This window comes from Pipistrellus kuhlii, unplaced genomic scaffold, assembly GCF_014108245.1.
Source record: "Pipistrellus kuhlii isolate mPipKuh1 unplaced genomic scaffold, mPipKuh1.p scaffold_m20_p_47, whole genome shotgun sequence".
Lineage (NCBI taxonomy): Eukaryota > Metazoa > Chordata > Mammalia > Chiroptera > Vespertilionidae > Pipistrellus > Pipistrellus kuhlii.
The window spans coordinates 1,509,118-1,522,517 of record NW_023425548.1 but is presented as its reverse complement, the minus strand read 5'-3'; the positions used below and the strand labels follow the sequence as shown (position 1 = coordinate 1,522,517).

The 13,400-nt window shown below is 59.8% G+C and overlaps 1 protein-coding gene across 4 annotated transcripts in view; it reads right to left on the bottom strand.

Annotated features, from left to right (window-relative positions):
• SMARCD3 (SWI/SNF related, matrix associated, actin dependent regulator of chromatin, subfamily d, member 3) overlaps nt 1-13,400 on the bottom strand; it is a 34,034-nt gene that overhangs the window by 6,047 nt on the left and 14,587 nt on the right. For 3 of the 4 annotated variants that reach the window (XM_045572420.1, XM_036412709.2, XM_045572419.1), the window contains exon 3: nt 1,358-1,569. In XM_045572420.1, the coding sequence (XP_045428376.1) occupies nt 1,358-1,569 (212 nt within the window). Of the gene's footprint in view, nt 1-1,357; nt 1,570-4,569; nt 5,005-13,400 lie in introns of those variants that run through there. The other variant, XM_036412708.2, reaches the window with a different exon arrangement.

The following is a 13,400-nucleotide window of genomic DNA, read 5'->3' as shown; positions in this document are numbered from 1 at the left end:
TGTGTGTTTATGTTTGTTTGTTTTTGTTAATCTCCACCCGAGGATATTTTCCCCTTAATTTTTAGAGAGAATGGAGGGGAGCGGGAAAGACAGAGAGAAACAATGATGTGAGAGAAACACATTGATTGGTTGCCTCGTGCTGAGACCTGGGCTGGGGAGAAGCCTGCAATCAAGATACATGCCCTTGACTGGAATTGAACACAGGACCCTTTGGTCCGCAGGCTGATAATCTATCCACTGAGCAAAACCAGCTAGGGCTGTTTTTGTGTTTTTTAATAAAAAGACATTTTTATTGATTTCAGAGAAGGAAGAGGGGAAGAGAGAAACATCAATGATGATACCTCCTGCACGCCCTACACTGGGGATTGAGCCAACAACATAGGCATGTGCCCTGACTGGGAATCGAACCTGTGACCTCAGGTAGACGCTCAGCCATTGAGCCACACCGGCCAGGAAGGTCTGACTTGTTTTGAACAAAGTATCGGTGTGAGACTCTTCATTTATACAAAATAAATCAGGGACTTGTTAACTGTATAACAGGGTGGTTCACTTTGAAAGAGAATTCACCATAGGATTCCCATAAACAGGGAATTTTCCTTGATGTGTAAAAAATATTTTATAATGAGGTGTAATCCATATTACTCATTTTCCAGGACTCCATGTGGTGAGCAGAGGGAAGCATGTGTGTTTGGCTAAATGTGAAACCCAAAGGGGCATTTCTCTTGTCATGCACCAGCAGGGGCTTGGGGGGGGGGGGATGCCACCAGCTGGCTCCAACAAGGACATGGGCTGGCCTCGGTGGCTTGGGGGCACACCTGGTCCAGAGGACAAATGATGACAGCTCTCTAACCTTTGAGTGCCCGAGAGCAGGACTGGGCAGAAGACACCCCCCTCACCCCAACAGGGCAAATTCCCAAGCGCCCTCCCCCCGACACACACACCAGGAATTCAGATTTCCAAGATCTGGAATGAGGCTTTAAACAGCCCAACCAGGGAATTCTGGGGAAGGTGCACCGGACAGCCACACTCTGAGAAACACAGTCCCGAAGCTCTGTCCGCAGTCCTCCTGCCAGCACCCACCCCCCATCCTAGAGGCTGAAGCATCACCCTTAACCTGGGAGCAGAGCTGGAGAGAGGGCTGGAGCAGGTGACGAGGAGAAAGGGCGCTGCGGCCGCAGCCCGACTCCGCTGGGCACACAAAGGAACCAGAGCGGTGCCCCTCTCTCCACTTCTCCAGAGGGCATCCCTCCCAGGACGGCTCGGCCCCCCGCTGATCGCTCCTCCTCGCCCCTGCCAATCCCGCTCCTCGCCCACCCCGTCCCTGCGGCCCGCCCCCTCCGCGCTGGGCCCCACTCACCTGCGGCTCCGCGCGGGGGCGGTGGGCACCGGCTGGCCCTGGCTCTGGGCCTGGCTCTGGCCGGGCGGAGGCGCTGCTCGCTTGCGGGCGGGCTCCATGCCCGCGGGGGCCAGGCCGGGTCGCACGGCGGGGCTGCCCATGTATGGGGAGCCCGGGGGGCCCATGGGCGCCCCCTGGTGGGGCATCCGGGCTCCAGACGGCATCCCGGGGCGCTGGGTTGGGGAGGGGGGTGGCGGGTGAAGCAGAAACAGGCGCCCGCCGGTCAGAGCAGGGCCCGGCTGCAGACGTGCGGAGCCGCGGCTCCCCCACCCCAAACCCGGCTGGTGACCCTGATGCCGCCGCGTGCACGGGGTGGGAGGGGCAGGGCGCCGGCACCGCGCGGTTCGGCGGAGGGGGCTTCGCTCTCGCTGCTGGAAGCTAACTGAAGCCAGGCAACTGCACAGGGCACTGCCAGCCTCGGATTTGCGGAAGGTACCGCGACAATGAATATTAATGGCGCCTTTGAACCTTTTCAAAGGATGTGCACATCCACACGCTCCCCTGGAAAACAGACTCAGAGGGTCCTTCCATCCCCACTTGGCAGATGAGGCCTCCGTTACTCCGGAGGAGTAACCTCGCCAAGGTCACACAGCTCCTCCTGGCCAAGGCAGCAGGAGGGGCCAGGTCCCCCTCCACCTAGGTTAGGGCCTGAGCTCCCTGCTGGGACCCCCGCAGGCCAGCCTCCCTTTCCCTCCCTGCTTCCCGGGCTGTCCTGCCTTGCACCGTCCCTCTCCCAACCCCACCCACCCCTCTCTCTGGGCCCAGCTTTTGACCCCTCAGCCCCAACCTCTACCCCCTTCAGCTGACTCTACGCTTCCACACCTAGGGGCTTCACTGACTCGGTTCACCCCGTAATTTGCTCCCAAGGTGAAGGCTGGAGGTGGGTCTGGCGGCAACCTGAGAGGCTGAGATCAAACCCCACCATGATTCTCTGATGGGGGTGGGGGCGGGGGAGGCAGCGAGGAGCCGGAGTGGCTGCCAGAGGGCTTGGGTAGGTCAAAAGCAGCATATTTCCTCTTACAATCATCTTTCCTTCCTGTAGGCTGAATCTCCAGAGATGCTCTCATCATACAGACCTCTACTCCCCACCCCCCAGTGAGGTCACAAGTCAGGGCTCAAAGCGGGCTATGGAGAGACGGATGAGGCAGGTGTATTCCCTTGACACTATCCAGGTGCTCAGATGGTATGTAAATGAGATGCAAATACACCGAGTGAAGTGTTCCACAGACTTTTTAAACCCCACCTCTCTGGATTCCAGATGAGAGGTTGGGGAGGACCAGAGGGGCTGGAAAGTGGAGGGTGGGTGGGATGGGGTTTGGGACGGGGATGCAGCCCCTTGGCCCTGTTATCATTTAAATGCTACCACTTTAGCCCTAGCTGGTTTGGCCCAGTGGTTGGAGCATTGGCCCTCAGGCTGAAGAGTCCCGGGTTCGACTCCTGTCAAGGGCATGTAGCTCAGTTGCAGACTCAATTCCCCGCCCAGGTTGGGGTGTGTGTGGGAGGCAACCAATGTGTCTCTCTCGCATCAATGTTTCTCTCTGTCTTTTTTCCTCCCTTCCACTCTAAAAACCAATGGGAAAAATATCCTCCGGTGAGGATTAACAATAAAAATACTACCACTTTACCCCTGGAATGCAGCTGCCCCCGGGGACAAGGAGAGCCCTGACTCCAAAGTGGGTGAATTCCTTCTAACTGCCTAGCATTGCGTCTAACCCTCATTCCCAGCCAACCAGCTGTCTCTGTCCATCTCTCCCACAGTGGGACCTGCCTGTCCATGTGTCTGCTTCCCCCACCCACCTGACCCTGTCACTCACACCTCCGGGGTGGTGGCCCGGAATGGGGCCCAGGCCGGCCGGTCCCCACCAGCACAGATGAGGCACTGGGAGTGGGCCGGCGGGGCTCATACCTATTCAAGAACTGAAGCTCTAACTTGACCAAATAAAAAACCTCCCACAAGTTAGCTTTTCTCCCACCTAAATGGGCTTTCTTTGCGGGACTTCCCCAAACAACAAGGTTAGACAACTCAGCTGGCCAACTTGAACATCCCTGGGGAGTTACCCCCCGAGGTTCGGGCTGGAGGACAGGCTACGGCAAGGAACCCCATTTTCCTTACCAGCTGCTCTCCCATTTATCAAGGCCAGTGACACTCACTGATCTGCTGAAGAGGCCCCTGGGAGCTGTGGCAGCCACCAGGGCCACCCCCATGATGGGCCGGGGTTCTAGGGGCCCCCCTCACTGACAGCATGCCTTCCTTGGGGTCAGAACCAAATCTGGCCACAGTCAATCTGACTGCTTCCTCTGTACCTGGCTCCAACCCTAGTGCTCATGTCAAGTTCTGAGACCTCTGCCTCTCCCAACCAACTGCCGTCCACCCCTCTCCCAGCCTGGCCCTTGATGCCTCTGCCTGATGCTCCCCTGCCCTCAGGTGGCCCTGGCACCCTCCAGCTCCCTGCACTTCCCAAGCCTGCTCTTGTCAGGAGTCTTGGCCTCCGGCCTCACTCCCTGACTCCAGCCTCCCTTCACACCTTTGAGGCATTTAGGACAGCAGCTTTTGGTGGCTGAGTCTGCCAGGGGGATCCATCTCAGACCCCTTCATCTTGGGGTCTGTCCCTGGAGAGGGCCTCTGTCGGGCTTTGATGGCAGAGGCCACCAGCCAAGCCCCAGAGTCCTCCTCCTGAGATGCACAGGCTGTTCAGCCAGAGCTTCCTGCTCCCCGTGCCTCCAGGGGTCACCTGCTCCTGGCTCCTGAGATACCATCAGAGACACTCTCCCAACCGATGAGCACAGTCCAGCACACGCCATGTCCCCACCCCCACCCCCACCCCCGGGGCAGGGGTAGCACCTGGGCCCGCAGGGGGAAGAACGGATGAAAATGTGTCTGGTACAGAGGGGAGCCCCCCTTGGCGATGGGGCGACAGTCTCCGCGTCCCAACCCCAGCCCTGACAAGCGCCCAGGCAAACGCCTCCCCGGCCGCCCGGGAGCCCATCCCCGGCGGCGCCCGGCGACGTGTGCGGTGCCCGGGCGCCGGCTCCGTCCCGGGGCCCGGCCGAGGGCTGGGCGCCCGCCGGGGCCGGGGGCAGAGCGGGGGGCCCCCTCCCGGCCCCTCCCGGCGGCCCTCCATTCAGCCCGAGCCAGGTGGCTCGCCCTCCCCCGGCAACTTTGCCCCACTCACCACCCCATGGACCAGAAACTCAAAAAGTTTGCTTTTCGTGGCTTTGCGCGCCCCTCCGGCAACTTCGTCCGCGGCCATCGGGGTGGGCTCGGCGGCTCCTCTCACTCTCTCCCTCTCTTTCTCTTTCTTTCCCTTTTCTGCCTTTTTTTCCCTCCAACTCTCCCCTCTGAGTCCTGCTGGGCGCTCTCACACTTCTACTCGAGCGGAGTGGGGAGGGGGCCCCTTCAGGGCTGCCCTGACGGCCCACGGCCCTCGCCGCCGCCGCCGCGGCCGCCGCATTCCTGCGCCGATAAGCCCGAAATAGTCCGCGGCCGGGGGCTCCGCGCTCCGGCCGGGCGCCGCCCGCCCCGCCGGCCCACAGCGCGATAAGCGCCGGCCGCGGGGAGCCCGGCCCGGGCGCGGGGGGCGCGGGGGGCGCGGGGGGCAGGCGGCCGCCGGGGCGGCGGGGGGCGCGGGGCGGGGGGCTCGCCGCCGCCGCTGTCGCCGCAAATAGTTTCTCGGGTTGGGAGTGCGCCGGCCGGGCAGGCCGGGAACAGCCAGTTCCAACTTTCCCCCAAGTGGCTCCGGCTGCATTTCTGAGGCCCTTTCCCCAGAGACCTGGCAGGCCAAGTAGGGAAACATTCGCCGGAGGGACGGGGGGAGCCGCGCCCGGGCCGGGCCGAGGCCTGGCTCCCGCGGTGGGTGTGCCGAGCGGCGGCGCCCTCCGGCCGCAGTGTGGGCGCCCTTGTCCGCCCCGCGCCGTGGGGGCGGCGGGTGGGTGTTTGTGGGGCGGCGGCGGGTGGGTGTCTGTGGGCGCGCTCGGACAAACGCCTCTGTGTGCCTCTTCCACCCCGGGCCGCGGGCGCGTGCGGGGCGGGTGCGTGTGTGGCGGGACCTGGCTGTGTCCCCGGCTCGGTGTGAGTCTATTTCTGGGTCTGAGAGGCTTTGTCTGTCTGTGTCTGTGTGTGGAAGTGAGGGCGGGAGGGGGTGTCTTTTGGAAAGAGCGAGGTGGGTCGGGCTCATGGGAACAGGAAGAGAAAGATGTGGGGAAGGCAGGAGCTGGGGGGCGGGGTGCTTGAAGGTGGGTGGGTAGAGAGCATGAGGCCAGCAGGGCCTGATGGCTTTGGGATGGGTGTGGGGTGGGCATCTCGGAGCAGCCGGGGCTCCTGGGTTTGGTGGCGCCAGCCTCAAGACCCCGAAGATAGCAGGGGTGCTGGAGGAGTCACGAGGACGCTCCAGGAGGCTGCGGTGGTGGGAGCAGGCGGTCCTCTGGGTGAAGGAGGGACAGGAAATAGGAGGGGCAAGTCAGGAGATCTACATGCTAGGAACCCTGGCCCCGCCCATGTCCCCCCCACCACCACACCCCTCTCTCCTCCAGAAGGAACCCCGGGGTTATGGGGACCACAGTGGGTCAAGCTTATGGCCCTCCTGGGGCTGCACTGTCAGAGTCCAGGTGAGGAGAGGGGGCAATTTGTTGGAAAACATATTGAAGTTAGGCCTCCAGATCCAGCATTGCACTGGGGTTTGGCAGAGGGGGCTGGGCCCCAACCCTTCAGAATGCCTTCAACGGTCAGGACAGAGAACTGTGGCAGTATTTGGCATGGGGAGTCTCTTCCGCCTGCACCCTGGTTTCCCTTGGGCCTAGAGGCTCTGGGCCATTGGGGCATCCACTGTCAGTCCCCTGAAACACAGAGAAGAGGGCTGGTCCACGATGCCCCTCCTCCACCCTGGCTTAGCTGGGACCTCCAGATCCCCTTTCTACCAAATCTCTACCTGGGTTCCACCCAGACCCAGGCCCACAGAGACTGGGCCCTGGGGGTGGGTGGGGAGAAGTGGTGGCTGCAGGCAATCTGGGGAGCCGATCTCCATCCCGTTCACTAACACACCCCACCCGGCTCACTCCCATTTCCCAGCTTCTGCTCCCCATGTTCTTTGCCTGAAAGGCTCTCCACCTCCCTCTGCTTGTTCTGATCACATTCATCCTTTAAGCCCAGCTCAGGTGCCACCTCCCCCAAGAAGCCTGCCCTTGCCCGCTCGTGCACACGGATCTTTCTCTTTGAATGTCATTGCCACCTACCCTGTGGCATGAACTGGCACTGAGCTGACCAAGGGCTGACGTGCTTCGTGTGTGTTAGGCAGGGCCTGGCTTTAAGTCCCGCTCACTCCTCCGCCGGGCCTGGGCACAGGGACTCCGCATGACCAAACACCTGCTGACTCTTCAGCCACCCACGGCTCAGTGGCCAGTGGACAGGACTCAGGCTTGGCCACTTACCTGAAGCTGTGAGTCACCCTGGGCTGGGCACCCCTACCCTCTGGGGTTGCTTCTAGCACAGACATGTGAAACCACGAGCCTGGGGGTCTGGGGGTCTGGGCAGGGGCAGACTCCTCTTGGCTCTGTGTAAAGCAGAGTTCTCCATTCCCAGAGAGGCATTTTGGAAAAAGAAAACAGCAGAGGAGGTGGATGGGTGCCTCGTAAGCAGCTGGGCAGTGTGAGGGTCGGAGGGCTCAGCATTTGTGAGGGGCTTGGTCTCACTGGTGGAGTTGTCAGAGGGGGTAGACCAAGGGCTGTGGTGGCCCCAAGAGCTGGTGTCACCTGAGTCCATAAGAAGTCCCTTCTGGGCCAGCCAAGGACAGGGCCTCCCCTGCAGCCACCCCCGGGAGATATCCGTCTGCTGCATGTAACCGCCCCGCCCCGTATTCCTGGCGCCCACACCAATGCAAACACCAGGGGACAGGAGCCACAGGACCTGCACTGCGGGCCACCTAGCCAGCTCCACATCCCACTCCAAGGCCAGGCTCCCGAGGAGCTCGCCCGCCCTCCCGCAGACACGTTTGCATGCCATCGCCCCAGGGGCGACGCTAGCGGTGCGGGCACAGAAAGCGGAGGTGCCAGTGTGGGTGCCCGGCCAGGACTTCCACGTCACAAAGGCCAGGATCCCCCCCCCCCCCCCCCCCCGCTCAGCTACCAAAGGGCAGGCAGCCGGTGGGCAGGGGTCGGGGAAAGCCCAGGTGCCAGCAGGCAGGGGCCTCCTTCCGAGCCCCCTCCAGCCCGCACCGACCGGCCCGGCTCCCGCTCCGGCCGGGAGCGGCGCGTGCCCAGCGGAGGGCGGTCGCCGGGCCGGAGCCGGAGTCCCCCTTGCCGTCCCCCCATCGCTCCTTCCCTCGCCGCGAAGCACCGCCGGCACCAAATGGCAAAGCGCCGCTCCCCGCGCGGAGAGATGCGCCGCGGCGGCGGGACCGGCTGGGCGCCCCCGGCCGCGCCCAGCGCGGGGACCCGGCCCGGCCGCAGGCTGCGGTCCGCCCCGGTGTGGTCCTCCCGGGGCCGGGGCAGCGGCGGGAGCTGGGCCGAGCCCGGCCGGGCATGCGCGCTGGGCCTCCCTCCGTGAAGGTCAGCCCCGGGCCTAGCGGCAGGACTCGGAGCGGGGGGAGCGGGAGGCGGGAGCGGCGCGGAGGCTTAACTCCTTCCCTGCGGGAAGGTGGTCACCGGCTGCGCCGAGCGGAGTCCCACCCTCCCGGCTTCCGTGGAGGTCCCATTCCGAGGACTCCACACAGGGGAGGAGGGGAGGACGGAGGAAGAGGAGAGGCGGGAGGAGGGGGCTGGGGAGGGAGGGGAGGAAGGCGGGGAGGAACAAAGGAACGGGACTGAAGGGGGAGATCGCTTTCTGTTGCCCCCTTTTCCTCTACCCCAGCAATAAAGCTTTCCAAGGCAGAATGGAATGGCCCTCTTGGATTGGGGTGTGTGTGTGTGTGTGTGTGTGTGTGTGTGTGTGAGAGAGAGAGAGAGAGAGAGAGAGAGAGAGAGAGAGAGAGAGAGAGAGAGAATAAGAATGAATGGGAATGAAGTGAAGCCACCAGGAGCTCTCAGGCTGACAGCCCCTGATTTCAGGGTCCTGGGCCGGCCATATACCCAGCCCCCACTTTGCCCCCTGCTCACTAAACCCCAGGGCTAGCCAGGGGGCCAGAGGCAGCTCTGCCCCAGCCTACCTGCCTGGCCCAAGTCCCTGCCCCAGGGAACCCTAGCTGGATGGAGGGGCCAGGCCCAGCTCCCAGAGATGAATGGAGGGGAGTCTGCACCTTAACCCCACCTATAGTGAGGGGCCTCCTCCAGCCAACGCACAGGACAGTGGCAGAGCAGACCCTGGGCAGGTGGCACTGTCCTCCACTCCTCCCTGCCCAGGCCAGAGCAGTGGTGCAGGGACCTCTCTTCATGCAAGAATGTCTCTGTGCCCAGGACGCCATCTGCTACTATTACGGGGCTGTCTGCCTCTCTGTGAGACTGCCTTTGTGTCAGCTTGCAAACACATATAAGAGAGACAACTATGACAGAAAGAAGCAAAAAGAAAACAAAAGCAGGACATCAAAATAGCGCGGGACCATTGCCCCTCAGCTCCTCAGGAGTAAAAGGATTCCATAAGAGACACAGGAACCAAGGCAGACAGATGGGAAAGAGAGGGAGACAGACAGAGAAGCAAGGACCATGCCGAGCCAGGGGTGCTCCTAATCTACAAATGAACCGGGTCCCTGACCCCCACACACCTCCGCTGACCCCTCACCGGGATGTGTCAGCTCCCGTGGAGGGGCGCTCGGCCTTGCCTGTGGTCCCGAGGGCTGCACAGTCAGCAGGTGCAGGGAAAGGTTAGTCAGGTGAGGCAGTCCTTTCCCTCTTTGCGTGAGCAGGTTTCCTCAGTCTACGGGGGCTCCCTGCCCCTCACATACGGTGAGGGCAGACACCAGGATGCTGGAAGTGCCGGTCAGGAGAGGAAAGCTGAGGCTCTGGGGCCTGAGCACGTGCCGCCCAGAGGGAAGGCACATTTCGGATTCACAGCCAGTTTTCTCTCACTATCCTCTCCCATTCTTTAGGCAATAGTACATGCGCAAAAAGGAGCCACACTGGCCTGGTCCCCATTTCAGCAAGGATGGGGGTGGTCCTGAGTGGTGCTCTAACAGCCAGGCTGCCGCCTGCAGCCGATTGGGTGGGACCAGCATGGCTCTGCCACATCAGGCAGCGGGGACGTTCCCATAGAAACAGCCTCAGTCCCATAGTAACATCCTCACTCCTGGACCAGTTACATTTAGGGCAAATGCAAGGGGGATCAGGACTCACAGGCCGTCAAGACACCAAGCAGCAGCAGCAGCAGCGGCAGCAGCACAGGTCTCTCTTTGCCTCCCTGAGGCCAGGAGCCTTCCTGGATCCATAGGGCTGGGAGCCCCACCCATCCTCACAGGACCCTCTCTCTACTGCCTTCCCTCCAGCTCTGCTTCTGCCATCTGCCAAATGCTTGAGGCTCCACAGAGTCACCTACCCCTCTTTATGTCCTTAACATCCTGGCCTGTCTCAAGTCTATCAACAGATGCTGGTCCAGTCCTCACTTCGTTCACTGCCAGGGATGCTGGGGACCACATTCAGGCACAGCTTCAGGACCTCCTGTGGACACCCAGCTCTGCTCATGGCTGGCTACGCGTGGTCCTGGGAAGGCTGCCTCCTCCCCAATTGTGATGTCCCCTGTGAATGAGATATGCTGCCTTATTCCAGACCTCCGAGAAAGCCAGAAGGGCCTTGGCTGGCATGCCAGGGAAGGACAGTTGCCACCCGTTGCCAGGCCCCAAGCACGGACCCTGGCTGCACTTCCCGCTCCTCACCCTGAAAGACTCCTGAGGCCTCAGCCACTGCTCTGACCAGGGGGTCAGAGGGCTTTCTGTAGCCACTGCATTCTGAGGTCTGGGATATCACCCAAGAGAAGAGAACTGAAGAGAGAAAGGAATTCACCTGCATTTCCTTGAAGACGTTTTTTGGGGAAATTAAACCAAATGGCGATAGGCAGTGGAATGCGTAGATAAAACCTCCCTGGGGCAGCCCAGGGACCTGGCCTCCCAGCTGTCTTCGGTGTCACCTGGAGCCAAGGGTGAGCCCTGCTCTCAGGGTCTGAGATACACTTTCTCCTCTGCATCCAGGGGGCCCTGCCCTCTGCCCCTAACCCGGCCTCTGCCTCTCCACCCGTCTGCTCTACCTGTGGTGCGCCTGCCTGACTGCGCCCTGGAAAACCCACACTTCCCTCCCTCCTAGGCAGGCTCCGTAAGGCTCCAGCACCCTCTCTCTGCTCCCCTCTCCCGCCAACCGGAGCCCTCCGCTCTGTGGTCTGTCTTAAATCAAATGTCCAACCCACTTGGCCACTTCTGTGAGCATCCCTTTTGCTTTCTGTGACAGAAGCTAGGCTCCCCTGGACAATGCTTCCCCAGAACTCCCCCCCCCTTCTCACCTTGAGGGGGGCAGCACCACTCCTGGCCCACGGCAGCTGCTTCCAGGCCCCCGTTCTGCATCTTATCCCCCACCTGGTGCCTCCATTTCCTGGGGCTCCAGCTCCAGCTCACTGTCACTCCCGCCAAGGTAACCCCTGCCCTCTTCCTGCTGCTTTCAGACCCTCCGGTCTTGACTCCTTGGCCTCCTCACCACCAGCGATCCTCCCCCCTGACCACTCACACCCAGGTCATCGCTTGTGCCTTGTCATTCCAGGCACTGCAGTCTGCATCCCGGTATTCGTCTCAAGCACTCCACTCTCTGACCGCTCTGTCCCGTGCCTCGACCCCCACAACTCGTGACTCCACTGGAACCTCTCGCCCATTTCTCTGACCAACATCCCTCATTGCAATGACACCTGTATAGAGACTCTCTTCTTCCAAGTTATGGTGAAATATATATATATATAAAATAAGCATTCATTTTAACCTCCCTTGCATTTATATTCTTGACTGTCTTAAAAGTTATCTCCAGCTTCACTAACTCTTCCCCTGCCCCCAGCAGCTGGCTGTGGCCGGAGTAAAACATAACCTGCCCGGAACTGTCTCACTGTCACTTCAGGAGCACAGAGTTCAATGGCCTAGTGCCATCCTGGTCCGTTCATTTCCTTCCCTGGACCCACTTCGACATGAGTTTTCTCCTTGTCCCTCCTCTGACTTCAAAGTCCTCCTCCCTATTCACTCCCAGAGGATAGGCATGCTTCTTGCTTCACTGAGAAAATGAAAGAAACTTCCAGAGACTCCCACCAACCTCTGCTCTCCCAGCAGCTTTCTCCCGTTCCTATAGGAGTCACCTGTGCTCTGGTCCAGAGCTGCCATCCCTGGTATCCTGGCTCCTGTCCCCTCTCACACCCTCAAGGACGTTGCTCCAGCAGTTCTCTCCCACACCATCACATGGTCAGCCTTCCCCTCGTTCCTGGATGCCTCTTACCAGCATGAAAAGTCCTATCATTTCCCCATCTGCTCATCCTACCGGTCGGTCACTGCCCAGTTGCAATAAAACTTATCAAAAGAGTTATCTTCCCCCAAGCCCAATCCTTTCTGACAGCCTACTCACAGATCCACTGGAAATGCTCCTGCCGGGGGCCACCCTCAGTTCTCAGGCATCATCTAGCTTAAGCAGCTTCCTCATTCCATAGAGCTGGCCACTGTCTCCTCTCGGAAACACTCTCTAGCCTTGGCTCTAGAGAGCAGTTGCCATCCGGTGGTCTGTGGGCCACTGGTGGTCTGTGAGGTCCGAGAGGTTGTCGACCTCTGCTCTAGAGCACATGACCAGGTCACAGGCTTGATCCCCGGTTGGGAGGTGGGGGTTCAGGAGGCAGCTGATCAATGATTCTCTCTCATCATTGATGTTTTTTTCTTTTTTCTTTTTTCATCATTGATGTTTCTATTTCTCTCTCCCTTCCTCTCAGAAATAAATAAAAAAAATAAATAAAATAAAAAGGGGAATCAGATCATATCACCTCTCTGCTTGAAACTCTCCCAAGTCACCCTATATTCTATATATATATATATAGATATCAGAGAGGAAAGGAGAGGGAGAGAGAGATAGAAACATCAATGATGAGAGAATCATTGATCAGCTGCCTCCTGCACACCCTCCACTGGGGATCGAGCCCGCAACCGGGTATGTGCCCTTGACTGGAATCAAACCTGGGACCCTTCAGTCTGCAGGTCGACACTCTTATCTACTGACCCAAATTGGCTAGGACCAAAGTCCCCCTAGCTTATTTTGAGTAAGGACCAAGGTCCTGCAGGTCCCAGAACCCAGTCCCAATGCTACTCTCTGCTCCCTCTGTCCCTCACCTCCTGTCAGTCCTTCACTTGTCTGTGCCCCAGCCTCTGGCCTCGTGGTGGTTCTTCAGAAACTCCAGGCAGGGGGCAGCCCTGGGGCTTTGTTCCCTCTGCCCGGGAGGCTCTTCTGCATGGCTAACTCTCTCATCTCCCTGAAGTCCCTGTTCAAATGTCCTCTTCTCAGTGGGTACAATCTGTCCACACCATTAAGAACTGCAGCCTTCCTCCCTCCGCAGTCACCTCTCATAGTTCTCTCATCTCCCTGTGTGTTGCACACCTTCCACCATTCTATATCATGGACCTACTTAGTGTGTTAGTGTGTCACTCCTCTTTCCCTCTGTCTGCAGGGAAGCTCCAAAAAGGCAGGGATCTTTCTGGCTTGTTCATGAATATATTCCAAATATCTGGCACATGGCAGAGACAGTGATTCCTCCAAGGCAAAGTCAATGGGGGATTTCTATTGTAGCATGCTTTCAAATGACACCTGTATATATGCTACAACCCTTGATCATGTCATGGCAATAGCATCATCTTAGGTTTGAACAGGACTTTACTGTTGGCCAGAGGGCACTGTCACACACAGTAATCAGCCTACCCTCACAGAGACCCCATCAGGTGGGGGATGGGATTCCAGTTCTAAAGATAAGGAAAAGGCTCTCAGAGCCATTGACTTGCCTGCAAATCCATCTCCCTACCTCAAGGTCCCTGGGTTTTCTCCATCCCAAGCTACCTCTCTGACATCTCCATGTAGAATGCCTGCCCAC